The sequence below is a fragment of the Colletotrichum acutatum genome (assembly GCF_030867785.1).
Source record: "Colletotrichum acutatum strain CBS 112980 chromosome Unknown BDZ83scaffold_37, whole genome shotgun sequence".
In the NCBI taxonomy this organism is placed as follows: Eukaryota; Fungi; Ascomycota; class Sordariomycetes; order Glomerellales; family Glomerellaceae; genus Colletotrichum; species Colletotrichum acutatum.
This window is the reverse complement of record NW_026849031.1, coordinates 154458-169028: the sequence shown is the minus strand read 5'-3', so window position 1 is coordinate 169028 and position 14571 is coordinate 154458. Positions and strand designations below refer to the sequence as shown.

The following is a 14571-nucleotide window of genomic DNA, read 5'->3' as shown; positions in this document are numbered from 1 at the left end:
GGCTTGATCTAGTTCCAAGCTGCAGGACTGTGCACAGCTCTGGTCTTAACGCAATCAAGACAGCCTTCGCCTTAAAATTAGGTACATCAATGACAACTTTTGACAATCAACCAGGTTAATTGATCAGGTCATCTTATATGTACCTAGAAACTTTAAGGGCGCTACAGGCGTTGTTTCTTTAATACAAAGAGATATGATTTTTCTCATGAAGAAAGTTCAAAAAAAAACATTGATTCAGATAACGTAATTGATTGAGTAAGTTTGATTTTGAGTTTCGGTCAACTAAGGGCGAACTTTTGGAAGTTGACTGAGCTGATTGTTAAGTTCATGGTTGAAGTTGCGTTGAGTGCATAAGCCGTATCTCTTGTGGGGCCGGAAACATCCCACCCGGGCCTTCAGCTCGTGTCAATGAACTCGACCAGTGACACCTTGTATCAGTATGCCACTAGCTGACATTGAGAGGTTCGATCGCTGCGAGAATACTCAACGAGTTCAATGATCCACCATGCAGGTAGATGCAATCGCCGCCAACAAACAGGGCGCAGACGGACGGCTCGTATAGTCATTCTCCGTGGATCAACAAGATTGGAATGAAAATGGCAGGCAAATGTGACATCTGCTCACTTTTTGTCAGGAGATACCTCGGTTACCGAGCAAAAATTGCTCGGCCGAGCTGAGCTCGCAGCTGTCTGCTCTGTAGGGTTAGGTTCTCAACGAGGCAGAAGGCCATTGACAGGCGTGTAATCAGATTGATTGATTGATAAGATGCATGTAAGGTATTTCGACGTGATTAGATTGGACGAGCATGGTTCATGGGTACTGCATACGCGATCCCCACGCCGTAACCCCCCGGGTCCTCGGATACTCCACGTCCGGCTGACGAAGGAGCATGCGTCGCCATATTGGCCTACCCTTAAGAAAAGTCTTGGTAGCTCTTAGCGTGCGCCTCAGCCTTTTAACCGAAGTAACCTTGCCGACTTCATGACATACACTTTCCATCCCTCTTACGAAATAAGCTTACTTACTACCTCGTTTACAATTTGGCAAGGTCGCCCATTGATCGGAGGAGAAGTCGGATTTTGATATATACCCGTATATCTCTCTACTTGGTGATCAAAGATGCAGGGTATGTCCCCAAAATGGGAGCCACCCACAGCAAATAAAGGCAAGGAAATGGCACAGAGACCCGATACAAGTGTGCACTAAAACATCCTTACGATAAACTACTGGGAGGTCGCACATAGCCTCGGATCTATCCTCTTGAGTACCTAGTGGGAAACAGACCCCACAGACTGCCCATGATGAGCTGGAACGTTGGGCTTCCCGCAGGGGTCCTCCAACTGCAAGCCCAACTTACGCATGGCTCGAATCCCGCCGTTCATGCTGTCTGCAGCGTATCCCTTCGCGCGCAAAACACTGGTGGCTACGCGAGCAGAGTCTCCATCATAGCAAATGATGAGTGACAGTTTGTCTCGGAGCTGGGAGCAGATGTCTTCGTTCTCAGAGCTAAGCTTGGCCTCAAGCTCTTGCCAAAGCGATGCCAACACCTTTGGATCTGCGAAGGGGCTCGGAGTGCCTGAATGAATCAGCGGGAAGTTCACAGATCCAGGCAGACTGAACTGCTCGAAGTCCTCGGGTTGGCGCAAGTCAACCACGATAGTGTCTGGTGACGGAGCTATGATTCTTTCCCAGCCTTGTCGTTCATCAGAACGTCTTTTGGATAAGAAGAAAAGGAGATCTCTGGTGAGAACTTTGTCCAGACGGTAGAAATCGTTTAGGGCCACTAGCGGATCCTTTTCCCACGCCGAGTCGTAGCGGTACAGGTCAACGTCACTCAATTCCTAGGCGTTTCAAGATCAGCGAGATGTAAAACACCGCGGGCATGATGGAGAACATGTACATACCGAGTTTCTGATCGGAGGGAACTGCTCAGCTTCCAGCTTGGCAAAATACTCATCCATGTATTGGTACGGGAGATCGCAACACAAAGTGACGCAGTGAATTTGGCCGTCTTCCCCTGTAAGCTCACTCAAGGTCCCTTCCTTCTTTCTTTTCTCAATGAACTGATAAAGCCCTTGGAGATTAAATCCGGAGGAGGGGCCGCAAACAATGCCATTCCGGCAAAGTTCCAACGAAAGCGAGTATGAGGGGTGGGATGCGACCTCCTCGATATGATCCACAGCTGACTTCCAGGGAAAGTTGACTGGAGCTAGGAGAGCCAGGGACCGTGGTCCTGGAACTCTGTCGCCTGCGGCAGTGCACACGCTGTGAATGCTGTTAGAAGGCACTGTGAAGCGGGCGCATTGGATTTCTCACCCCAAACGGAACACAGACGGGCTCTTTTTCTTGAAAAAGCTCCCCAAGCCTGACATTGTACCTGGAAACCATAGTGTTAGACTCGTGACGTTGAAAGAAACTCAAAGCTCTCGAAGATGGGATGTACCAGAGGTTCCCATTCCTGCGCAAATCAGGCTTATTTCCGGGAGTTGTTCCAGAATCTGCGGACCTGTCCATCGCATATGAGATTGCCAGTTCTAGAAGGCTTGATTAGCAGCTGTAAACAATCCATAACTGTTGGCAGGAATTCTCACCAGATCGTTGTTATACTGGTCCGGGTTGAGCACGGATTCAGATTCCTGTGCCCAGCGGTATGCGGCTCGAATTCCGCCACGCTCGTCGTTCGGCTCGGGCTGCGACGGACCGCCGAATAAGGTACTGTGACAGAGCCATATTTAGCATAATCACGGCGCACAGAAAGGGATGTCACCTAGCCAAAACAGCTCAGCTTACATGTTAAGACCAAAGAATTGCATCAATTTCAATTTTGCTGCTGTCGTCTTATTGCTTAGGAAAGCGTGTACATCTCCCAAGTCGTAAAGGACGCGAGACATCAGAGCCATGGAAATGACTGTTGACCCAGAGCTGTACTCAACTACCGTCTTGGTCTTATCGGGCGCTACTCCATGCTCCAGGAGATTGAGAGCTTTGTCGAATCACGGGTTAGCACCTCGAACCTCGTCTTCGGTAAGAAGATTTTCTCGACTTGATTACCTGGCATAGATTTGACATTGTTTGCTGGGTGCATAGTCATCATTTTGGCGTAGATGCGGACGCCATCCTGTCGGTAAGGATTGAGGGAGTTGGGAAGCTCCACAAGAGGCAATGGTGGTGCCTTGTCAGGACTGAAGTAGTCCTTAACAGACTCAGGGCCTTTATAAACGTTGAGGTTGTTACGTGGCTGCATCTCGAGGTTGTTGTTGCAAAGAGAAGAAATCAATGTGCGGGAAGTTTTTGTTAGGAAATGTAAAGCTTGGGAAGCGTTCAGCTGTAGGAATGGTGTTATGTTTTAGAGCAGATTGTCTAATGTATTCAAGAAAAGCAGCGAGCATCGATATTGTCGCATATTCCGGGCTGGACCAAATACCCAACTACACCAATCAACGATCTGTCTGAACCATTCGATCGCTTACAAGCCTGGCGATATTACATCACGTCTACACTCTGCGCCTGTCCATCGGACGCGGCAGGGGGTGCGAAAAGTCATGAGTGATTTTCGCCGTCAGAAATCAATCACACCAAACAAATGGCTCACAAGATCAGTCATGACTCAACTGACAGGAAGTTAGCTTAGCTACGAGAGGTTCATGTTGAAGCTTTCCATACTTGCACGACGATATTGTCAACGAAGAGATCGCTAAATGCATACCCCAGTCGCGAATTGACACCCCACATTTCCCTATAACCTATAGACGCTGTGACGGCCAGGTCCGATAATACCGAAGGGATCCTCTTTTGTCCGAGTGCGACCTGACATTGCTTGTTCTGCGTGATGATCTGCATCATGTAACCTTGAAGGCCCGTCCTATGGAACTACCAAAGTCTTGAGGTGTGGATGTATAAGGCAAAGACCTGTCATCGAGCGACATACCTGTCAATGTAGACCGCATCCCACTAGGCATCCCGACTCTCACGGTGGATGGCGCGTGGAACAAGCGCGACGTATTGAACTGATCAGGGCAACAAGACCGATGAACAGCGGTAAGAACCTCTAGCAGACTCAAAAAAGGAAAACCCGGCAATTTCAGCGCAACGTCATTACCAAATATTTTGCTGCTCCACTGACCCTGGCCACTGAATTTGCAATGCTGTGTAGACTGCTGCGGAGTGCTGTACTGCCAATCAACAACCCATCTGCCAAGACATTCACAAAGTCCTGATACGTCATTTGAAGCTTTCGAAAGAATTTGACGTTGGTCTCTAGAAATTCTCCGGGGTATAATTTGCTCCAAGATTTCGTTACAGACACATGTAGCCAGAGAGTCAATAGATGAACAAATGCGAATCTCAAAAGCATCTTTCACCCCGATTTCGCGCATCTTACCAACTATCCTCTCTCAGCAATGTTCAAGAACACCAAATCAGCGGATCGTAGCGATCAGGAGGCGGTGGACATCAATGTCAGCAACCCCGAAAGCTCCCATATGCCAGAGACAGTGCCGGAATCGCCAACGCCCACAGACAAGAGAGCAGAGACGCACATGTTCAACGAACAGACAAATTACGTGTCCAAAGTCAAGGTCATTACGGTAAGTTGCCCCGCCTCAAAGGTTTTTCAATGTTCAAACTTGATTTACCCCCCCGATGTGATGAAGTGATACATACTTACTCACAAGAACAGATTTTTCTGGCATGCGCCAGCGTGGACCTTGTAGCACTCATGGACCAGACCACCCTGGCAGCTAGCTTGTCTATTGTTGGCAATTACCTTCATGCAGGACAACAGCTATCCTGGCTCGCCAATGGCTATTTCATGTACGTTTAATTCGCCTGATGACGACTCTTCCTGATCGATACGCCTTCATAGAACATCCACAGTCGGGCAACTCTTGTACGGCCGCCTCTCGGACATATGGTCGCGTAAGGTCATTCTGATGGTCGGGCTGGCCATTTTTGGCCTTGGATCGCTTGCATCCTCCCTAGCCCAGACAGCTACACAGCTCATTGTTTTTCGCTGTTTTACGGGACTTGGCGGTGGCGGACTCATGACAGTTGCGCAGATGATCGTCAGCGATGTAGTGCCTCTTCGCGAGAGGGGAAAATATCAGGGTATTTTGGCAAGTTTCTCCCGCCGGCCACTTTTCCACCTCCACCCTAGACTCTCTTCCACACCAGAGTATCAGATTTGATCAGTCATGCTTTTCTCGCGGGGTAGATGGACACTCACGCCCGCATCCCCTGCAACCGCCCCTGCCCTGCTAACACCTCGGCTTCTTCAGGGCGCCGTGACTGCGTTGGCCAACGGAATAGGCCCCGTCATCGGCGGCACTCTATCCTCCAAAGGGGGCGACTCTTGGCGTTGGATCTTCCGCCTCAATCTGCCCCTGACGGCGCTATCTGCGGGATGCGCACTATTCTTCATGCCCCTCAGGAAGGTCGAAGGGGACTGGAAAGTGTGAGTTGTCTCCTTGATAACCCGCCGCCCATAGACTGACCAACCACACCTCAACATAGGAAGACACGAGCCATTGACTTCATAGGCATCTTGCTTGCACTGGCTGGCACCACCAGCTTGATGCTTGGCTTAACCTGGGGCGGTGGCGAGTACCCCTGGGCTTCTGCAGCCGTCCTCACCACCCTAATTGTCGGTGCCTTCATCTGCGTCGTCTTCGTCTCGTGGCAGTGGAAGGGACCAAGATACCCGCTCGTGCCTCGTAAGATCCCACGTTGCCCCTATTCATGCCTATAGAACTAACCTATACCCTTCGGACTTACATAGTGGACATCTTTCGCGCCCGAATGACCATTGGTGCATGCATTACAATGGCCATCAACGGCTGGAACTTTGTCGTTCAGGTCTACTACATTCCAACTTTCTACCAGCTCGTCTATAACTATGGAGCCACTAGGTCTGGTGTGATGCTTCTTCCCATCACCCTGGTTCAGACCGCGAGTAGTACTCTCTCTGGGCTCATAGTCCACTGGGTGGGACGTTACCGCGAGTGCATCTTGTTCGGCTGGCTCTGCTGGTCGGTCGGTCTGGGTCTCATGTCCACTCTCAACGAAGCTTCCGGCCTAGGAAAGCAGATCGGCTATTCCCTGCTCATTGGCGTAGGTGTGGGAAACACTCTTCAGCCGTAAGCGTCTAGATTTCGCCCGATGACCGTGTTGTTTACTGATGCAGGCTTCGACAGTGCCCTGGTAGCCATCCAAGCGGGCGTCCCAAGAAAGGACATGGCCGTTGTCACATCCTTCCGCAAGTATGTCATCTCTTGGCTCCGGACTCAAAATGTAACGATGCGACTGACGCTGGTGACACAGCTTTGTCAGGAATTTGGGGGCTACATTCGGACTTGCCATTTGCGGCACAATTTTGTAAGTCAACTTCCCAGGGGCATGCACGACCTGCTCTATCGGGCGATGTACTGACATTTCGAAGGAACAACATTGTCAAGAACTCTGTCAATAGCCTGGATCTAAGTGCAGAACGACGAGATTCCCTTCTCACTAACCCACAGCAATACTTGTCATCACTTTCCAGAGAAGACGCGCAACGTATTCGCGACGTTCTCGCACCTGCGTATCAACGATCGTTCAAGGTCATTTTTGAGCTTGGTTCTGGCTTGGCAGCAGCAGGTTTCTTCGTCGCATGGTTCTTGATGCCACATATTGACTTGGCCCGCCCTGACGACCACAAATTGAAAGAGGAGGGCCATCAAGCGCAACTCAAAGGGAACGCAGAAAAGTCCCCGTGATTATTGATGAGGCTGGCCAAGACTATGCTACATCTTTAAGCATCTTTGGGGCAATCCGAAAGAAAGTCTTCAGCGATAAGAGGTTGGTAAAGACTTGCGGGGCAGGCCGGAGTCAGCTCGACGTCCAGTCTTTAACTCGACAGGGCAAAATCAGCGCTTTCTGGAAGCTGACTGACTTGATTGTTGGAGTTACATTGAGTGAAAGCGCTTGACGGAACTGTTACAAAGCTCACTAGTAGCACTCGATTGAGCTTGACTTGAAAAATGGAATAATTCTGCCAAAGTAATCTGCGTCTACATGGTTTGGGAATGGGTGATCTGAAAGTTGGCTTCTAGCGTTTGGTCATACCATGGCTGAACATGAGGCCATATCCCACCGTCTCCTACCTACATCATGTAACAGTAAACCCGATGCTGATGCGGCAACACCCGTCCTTGATTGGTGACCACAAAATGACCCAGAAATTTTCACTGTGTCCAAAGCTGCTGACACAAGATCCTTGTTGATGTATGATGAGATTGATAAGCATTCTAGCCGCCATGTACTCCATCAGACTAATGCACTCCGCGGACCACAAACCTAAATCTTCCCGGGGTGCCAAGGTCATCTAAATACACGCCATGTGGTATCTCCGAAGTGGCCCGACTGTCCGAGGCGGCGCGGTGTTTCTACAATGCAACCCGAATCCGAGCAATTCCCTTACGTAGAATATGCAATGCAACGAAGCCCCAGCCGTTGGAACGCCCGAGTGGGCCAACGCAGGTACCTAGTCTGTAAGTATTCATCAGTACTCTAATTTCTAGGGTCCCGAAAGTAGGCAAGATCGTGACATCAAGGTTCGTCTTCAACTATCGCCTCCTGGGACTCGACAATTAACTACCGCATGCAACAATTTTAATCACTCAGTCACAGTGAATTTCCGACTAGGACTCGGAGGTAACTTAGAACTCGGCTTACAGCTATACAAGCAAGATTTCCCAATCATTGTCACCAGTCCTGAGTACCTTACGTGTCAATATGCGTGATGCAAACTTTGTAGATGGATTCAGTCCCATGTCATAGTCATAGGAATATAAACAATTGAGGTCCGATTCCGAATCTCAAGATTCACCATTATCGCCCTCTCGAGTTGCTAGGCTCCCCAGAGTGACAGATATTGTCTATACGCAAACATCACAATTCTCTATCCATCAGCTCAGCCATTCCCCAAGATGATCCTTCGCACAAGATCAGTCGTGCTAGCTGCCCTGTATGCCGGCTCAAGCCTTGCAACCTCCGACTCCCAACGGCCACTGCTAAAAGACTTCGACGCTCTGGGCGCTTGGTTTGAGGAAGTAGCCGCCGTCAATGCCACTTCTGGCCTTCAAGATGCCGAGCAAGCCAAGAACACCACCATCGCCATCATTGGAGCAGGTATCACGGGCCTAGCCACGGCCCTCATGCTCGATAGTGTTGGTGTGCACAACTGGGAGATACTCGAGGCTAGTCACCAGATCGGTGGACGCTTGCGGACTATTTACGTCGGAGACACCCAAGAATGGGCAGAAATGGGCCCTATGCGCCTTCCCTACAAGATCAAGTACAAGAGTGACAATGCGACCCTCGAGTACTCTGATCATGCCATGACGTTTCAGCTAGCAGATTGGCTCAACGAGATGAATCAAGATAGTCCTACCGACCTGAACATCAGCTTTATCCCCTGGATCCAGCACTCGCCCAATGAGTTGCTGGCGTTAGGCACTGGCAGACATCCCGACGGCAGCATTCCTACTCGTGCCGACATTGCTGCAAATTCGAGCCTTGGCAGACCAGCACCATTGAATACACAGGAATACAAGGACGTCAAAGCAAAGATGAGCGAGATTCTGCTTAACGAAGAAACACTCAGAGAGATACAAAGAGACGTATGGAGAGTGCACGGGCGCACTATGAAGAGAGGGCTCGACGATGTTAGTCAGCAGAGTATGATGCGCAATGTTTGGAACGCGAGCGCCGAGGTAGCGGACGCCATCCACGGTGCTACTGATTACGACGTCTTCTGGGACGAGATGCATCACAACTCAAACTTGGCACAGGATGGCAGCAAGGGTACCTTGGGCGAGACAGAGTGGCGATGTGTAGATGGTGGCTTTAGCCGCTTTTCTGATGCTTTCCAACCACACGTCCAAGACCGCCTCGTCCTGAACCGTCAGGTCCGGGCGATTGAGGCTATCAAAGATGATCAGAACGTGGTCACGGGCACAAAGGTCTCTTGGGTCGACGTTGATTCCGACAGAACCCAGACAAAGCCAGGACCTCAACAGAGCAAAACTTACGATTTCACGATGCTCGCTGTCCCTTTCACCATGACACGAATGATGCGCCTTCCATCTTTCTCACCCACGCTGTCGCGGGCAATGGCTGAGCGCGGCCTCCGCTTCAAGGACGCCTGCAAAGTCGGACTGCTCTTTAGCGAACGTTTCTGGGAAAAAGGTGACCGTCCAATATTCGGTGGTTACTCGACGCCTCCCGACGCAGCTGTTGGCGCTCTCTACTACCCAGTCTACGGGCACAACGAGTCGGGGCGTCCAGGTCTTATACTGCACTATCGTGGAGGCGATTGGAGCAGCCGTTTTGCCAGTCTCAGCGAAGAACAACACGTCGGTATGGTCCTTGACGCTATTGCTTCTTTACATGGCGAGCAAGTTCGAGAGCTATACACGGGCGTCTATGAGCGTTTGTGCTGGCTGGACGAGCCCTTCATCGCCACTGCTTGGACGCGCCCAGATGTGGCTCAGCATGCGTTGTATATCCCGGCATACCACCAGACTGAGTCGAATGTTATTGTACTCGGTGAGCATACGGCTCCTACACATGCGTGGATCAGCTCCTCGCTTTACTCTGCCGTTCGTGGTGCCGTTCAACTATTGCTTGAGATTGGTTTAGTCGACGAAGCCAAGCAGCTGAGCCAACGGTGGATGGGACGATGGATGAATATGGAGTAGAATATAGGTGCCTGAACCTGAATGTAGGAAGATTTCAGGGTTTGTGAATAAAGTTTATCTGTGGAAGGAATGTCTATGAAAGAGTGGCCGGTGGCGATAATTTGAGATAGTCCCGATAGCAGCGTAAGACCCGTCGAATCCTGCCGAAGTAATGAGATTTCACTTCAAAACCATTGCAACAAGTTACACTCTGAAAACCACCCATGTGACCCGCTTTCTCGTCTTCTCGTCTTCAATGTACCAAGCCATTATCTTGCTGAAGCATATCTGGATCGCAGTTGGAAATAAGGCAGCATATGTTCGATCCATCTACGTAAGAATTGGGCCACCACTAAGACTGCCACCAATCTCCGGCACGTTCAATATACCTTCGCTCACCAGATCGATCGCTAGCCTACTCAAAAGTCCATCACAGCCCCTCGCCGCAAGTATGCCCACCGCCACCGGCAGCTTCTCACTATGACCGGTCATGGTGCTGAAACTGGAGACCTCACCTACTGGGTAGATCAAGTCAGGGCATCCGGAAAACACAGACATTCGGGCCGCTGAGAAGCCAGTGAATGGCGCTGGGGGCGCTATGTCGTATCGGTTTCTCGGAGACTGCGTCCCAGTCTTGCCGGCATATAGAATGAGCCCGGACGAGCATTGCAGGGTGTCATTGATCGGAGGTAGGATCTGATCGTTGAACCAGTTCATGAACATTGTCTTGTTCTGCATGGCCTCATCCCAGGAGTAGTTGGCAGCCCAAGCCCATCGTGCCAGTGGGGATGGGTTTACGAAAGGTTGACGACCGTCGAATTGTTTGGCATAATCTGCAAAGAATGGCTGAACCACCGCATCGTCTTGGCCCTTCCCAGTCAGAACCGGGTAAGTGATGTTGAAAGTCTCGGTGAAGTTGAGTTTGGCATTAGGATTGGTTTCGCGTGTGTCCCAGCGCTGAGCCACGTTCAAAGTGCTCACGTTGCCACCCACAAACTTAGCCAATGCGGTCGCGAAGTTGTTTAGAAGCAAACCTGCCTCAGTGCTGGAGTTGGGGTACGACACCGTCATGATCTTGGTCGGATACTTCGGCTTCAATTCCGCCAGAGAAGTGTAGTTGGAGCCGTATGTGACAGCTTGAAGTTTATCCCACAGCTTTGGGTCTCGGGCAAGGAAGCCAACAGTATCCAGAGGCTCAGAAAGCGGCATGATGTGATCAGCGCTCACAGCACCATGCGATGCTCTATTGCCAAAGACGCCATTGACGCCTGCAGGGCTACGGATGCTGCCACCCGTATCAGTTCCGACGGCAGCGTCAAGCCAACCATAAGAAGCAACAGAAGCACCTGCGCCTGAGCTCGAAGAGGATGGGTCTTGATAACCATCTCCCCTAGGGTTGAAAGGACTATGATAGTCAACCCAGTCGACAGTAGCAACCTCGCTCGTTGCAAACTGGGACAACTTCTGCGCACCCACCACGATGGCGCCGGCTTCGATGAGCCTCGAGATCGCTGTTCCCGTGATATTGTTGGCTGGGTATAAATGATACCATGCGCGGTTTCCATTTGACTGTTTGACTCCGGCCAGCGAGAAGATGTCCTTAACAGCAATGCGGACACCAGCCAGTGGCTTGGTATCTGAAGCCTTGTAGTATAATCGTGAAGGCACGCCAATGGTGAACGTAGCTGAACCGGGAATCTTTGCTGACAAGACTTGAAAAGTGCCATCATTTTTGTCTAGCAAGGCTTCGGTGAAGGCACCGGCAGTGTCGTCGTAAAGACGGTACGCTTGATGTAGGTCTCCGGTGCCTTTGCGCAGAAAGTAAGGCCCCTTCGGCACGTTGGACCTCGTTGTAAAGCTGACCACTGCCGAAGGTATCTCATTGATAGTTTGAATGTCTTGAGCTATCGATGTGTCCAAGTTATTCGTCTGATTGAGGAGAAGCCGCGTGAATCCGGATTGAAATACGTCGTCAGTCTCCTTCCAAGCGGTGAAAATTTGGGACACATCATCTGCCCGGCTCGCAGCCGGCAGGACCGCGACCGGAACGAAATCCAGAACATCTTCGACATCTTTGGGGACACCAGATTGGAGTGAGAGAGTTGCAGCGATGTGGGGGTTGATGAAGTACGGGATCCCGTTCAAAAGAAGAGTTAGGCCAGTCGATGTGATCTGTGACATGGCTAATGGCAATGCCATCAAAATCCATACTCGGATCATTTGCATTTTCATCGTTACAGCCAACAAATGTGGAAAGCTGATTACACAACTAAGCTCAGAAAGTGATATTGCCAACAGAGAGGCTGATTATTTAACGAAAACCAAGGCCACATTCAATGGCCAAGCGTATGCGATATGCCCGGGGACGGCAATTTGGCTAATCTCGTTCATCTAGTACTTGCTGTAGGTGATCGCCCAAGAACCAGGCTTGCAGCCCCTCCCCCTCTCTTCTGCCATGGAAGTTATCAAAGACGGAGGAGCTCAATGCATTCCATTCTAACGAGGCCCCATAATGAGTCCACATCTTCACCTTGAGAGCTGCAAAAATGTACAGGGATCCGCCAAGAGTGGGTGCAAAATTAATACCTTGCTCTAGTCTCGAAGCACTGCAGAGAACTACATGTATTCTGCACGCAGGATATTACCATGGGACGTATCACCGGGTCTTTCTACGATGCATACGTACCCGGATGGCATAGTCAGGATCTTACTGCACACCGTACTAAAGCCGAGCTTACACGGAGTGCCAGGATCTCGCAGGCACAACTCATTCTTCACCGTAGCTATCTCTGCTAGCCCCTGCAAGGGCATCATCCCTGCTACCTCGCTCTGAAAGTGCGTGATCATTCCAGATGCGCTGAAGGATCGGAGAAAGTGGCGTATGTCGCGCGGTACGCGGCGAATGAATTTCCCCGGTCTATGGCATGTAATGTTGTCTCCTTTACTTTTGTCCAATTCACGTGGGGTAAGCGACGCAGACTCGTACCCCACAAAACTCTTGTCCGCGCATGTTGACACTATCACGTCACATCTTACACCTCACGAACTCCCCCGCACACTCAATGGCGTACATTCAAACTATCATATATATCGTTGGTCTCTTGACGCTCGGTCTTGCCGGCCTCAAAGCAGTGAACTGGATTGCTATCTACACCCATCCTTCGAGGCTCAGCCTTTATGCGCACGTCTCTCCGAACGGCGATGCGCCCTGGGCCCTTGTGACGGGTGCTTCGGACGGCATTGGTCGCGCTTTTGCATCTGAATTGGCGACACAAGGGTTCAATGTCGTACTTCACGGACGGAATCATGCTAAACTTACTGTCGTTGCGTCTGACTTCCGAAAAAGATACCCCGCAAGGTCTTTCCGCATACTGGTGGCAGACGCGAGTGCTGTGCCAGGTGTAAACTACAATGGGGTTGAGCGGCCACTTCAACCCGTCGATTCATCACAGGCTCCTCCGGATTTTGCATCAATACAGGCGGAACTTCGTGATTTGTATCTTACTGTAGTCATCAACAATGCGGGAGGCGGTCCCACCAACCCGGTCTTCTCACCTCTCGTCGACTGCTCAGCGGACAGGATCGCCAGCAACGTCAGCCTCAATGCGCTCTTTCCACTTCATCTTACAAGAGTGCTTCTACCAGTTCTCCGCCAGAATGCGCCGTCACTGGTGATGAACATTAGCTCCATGGCAGACGAAGGATTCCCTCTACTAGCGTCTTATAGCGCCAGCAAGCAGTTCCTCATGACTATGACACGTGCCGTGGGTCTTGAGCTGAAACTTGACGACGAAAGCAGCAACGTGGAGTTGCTAGGTGTCCGGATCGGCCGAGTTACAGATGTTTCGCACTTGAAGGAGGCTCCGTCGCTGTTTACGCCTGATTCTCAGACTATGGCCCGAGCCGCCCTGGCACGAAGCGGTCGTGGGCATGGAATAGTTGTTGGATATTGGGGCCACGCTCTGCAGCAAGCCAGCTCTATCTTCTTACCGAGGTGGGCTAAAGATCAAGTCATGATGGCTATCATGCGTGAGCAAAGAGCTGGAGAGTTGAGGAAACAGTGAAACAAGACATGTATTTCTCATGCAGGCGACACTTGTGGAAGAGCCCTTGTCCATCTGTCTCCAGTCTGTATGGCACGGAATCATAATGATGGCGTGAATCACAAGCGTTTTGGCAGATAGTCTTTTGTTATCAGTGTTGACGACATATCAACCTAGCCTGCCCGCTATATTAATCACGTATCTCAAGTCCCAGATCGCCGCTAGATGTGACCGGTGACACACAAGAATAACCATGTTCTTGGATGCAAGATGGATTGCTAGGGCACAAGCCGTACTCATATTGCCACCCCGCATTTCCCACCAAAACATTATGGAAGTTTGATTAAACTAGCCCAGATCGGCCAAACCGTAGTGACATGCCACAGAGGAATCCTCTTCACGTCTCGGAAGCAACAGCGCTTCTCCTCTTGATTTTTTCAGTCTCTTCCGCCGTGAGCCTATCTTGCATCTCAATTAGGAGCTTGCGGCATTTCTGACGCTGAAATCTCGGTAGATTTGGCCAGCGGCAACTATGATGGATTTCTTGGGCTTCCTGTATCTCAACTTAGTATTTCGCTATAAATACTCCCGCGCGTGCTAACATAGAGCATACTCACATCTGTCCATTTCTGATAAGCACGCATCCACTTCGGTTGCCGCAGCTGCCATTCGCTGCCATTGGAATCACCAGGTACGGGGAGCAACTCAAGCGAGATCATGTCTTCGCATAGCCTGTCGAAATACGTGACGGCGGGTACGGGTCTCGCTGTGCGCCATTGTTCGTCTTCTGGGATCTCCCCCTCCGGTCTTGA

The 14571-nt window shown here is 50.6% G+C and overlaps 4 protein-coding genes across 4 annotated transcripts; 3 read left to right on the top strand and 1 right to left on the bottom strand.

Moving 5' to 3' along the window:
* Nucleotides 1-1268: 1268 nt before the first annotated feature.
* On the bottom strand, nt 1269-3687 carry BDZ83DRAFT_791677 (tryptophan synthase beta subunit-like PLP-dependent enzyme; the record flags this gene model as incomplete). Its single annotated transcript, XM_060515739.1, has 8 exons — nt 3664-3687; nt 3052-3611; nt 2791-2983; nt 2592-2715; nt 2444-2534; nt 2317-2377; nt 1905-2265; nt 1269-1841 (listed from the first exon to the last, which is right to left on the bottom strand). Exons 2-8 carry the CDS (start codon nt 3242-3244, stop codon nt 1269-1271), a joined length of 1596 nt encoding a protein of 531 aa, XP_060365943.1. The 5' UTR covers nt 3245-3611; nt 3664-3687.
* Nucleotides 3688-4265: 578 nt separating this feature from the next.
* Nucleotides 4266-6924, top strand: BDZ83DRAFT_278785 (major facilitator superfamily domain-containing protein). Its single transcript, XM_060502117.1, has 10 exons — nt 4266-4457; nt 4519-4586; nt 4679-4812; nt 4865-5114; nt 5277-5452; nt 5512-5711; nt 5777-6134; nt 6192-6257; nt 6319-6372; nt 6437-6924. The coding sequence occupies exons 2-10, from the start codon at nt 4539-4541 to the stop codon at nt 6750-6752; spliced, it is 1602 nt and encodes a 533-aa protein (XP_060365942.1). The 5' UTR covers nt 4266-4457; nt 4519-4538; the 3' UTR covers nt 6753-6924.
* Nucleotides 6925-7426: 502 nt separating this feature from the next.
* Nucleotides 7427-9737, top strand: BDZ83DRAFT_650911 (uncharacterized protein; the record flags this gene model as incomplete). Its single annotated transcript, XM_060510408.1, has 3 exons — nt 7427-7526; nt 7660-7689; nt 7948-9737. The coding sequence occupies 3 exons, from the start codon at nt 7427-7429 to the stop codon at nt 9735-9737; spliced, it is 1920 nt and encodes a 639-aa protein (XP_060365941.1).
* Nucleotides 9738-12778: 3041 nt separating this feature from the next.
* BDZ83DRAFT_751328 (short chain dehydrogenase/reductase) lies at nt 12779-13780 on the top strand (the record flags this gene model as incomplete). The annotated part of the gene is made up of 1 exon (XM_060514037.1): nt 12779-13780. One exon carries the CDS (start codon nt 12779-12781, stop codon nt 13778-13780), a length of 1002 nt encoding a protein of 333 aa, XP_060365940.1.
* Between the last annotated feature and the right edge of the window lie 791 nt (nt 13781-14571).

Coding starts and splice junctions, on each gene's coding strand:
- BDZ83DRAFT_278785 (XM_060502117.1), top strand. CDS start 4,539: ATGTTCAACGAACAGACAAATTACGTGTCCAAAGTCAAGGTCATTACG. Junction 4,587..4,678: donor CCAAAGTCAAGGTCATTACG/GTAAGTTGCCCC, acceptor TCACAAGAACAG/ATTTTTCTGGCATGCGCCAG. Junction 6,373..6,436: donor GCCATTTGCGGCACAATTTT/GTAAGTCAACTT, acceptor GACATTTCGAAG/GAACAACATTGTCAAGAACT.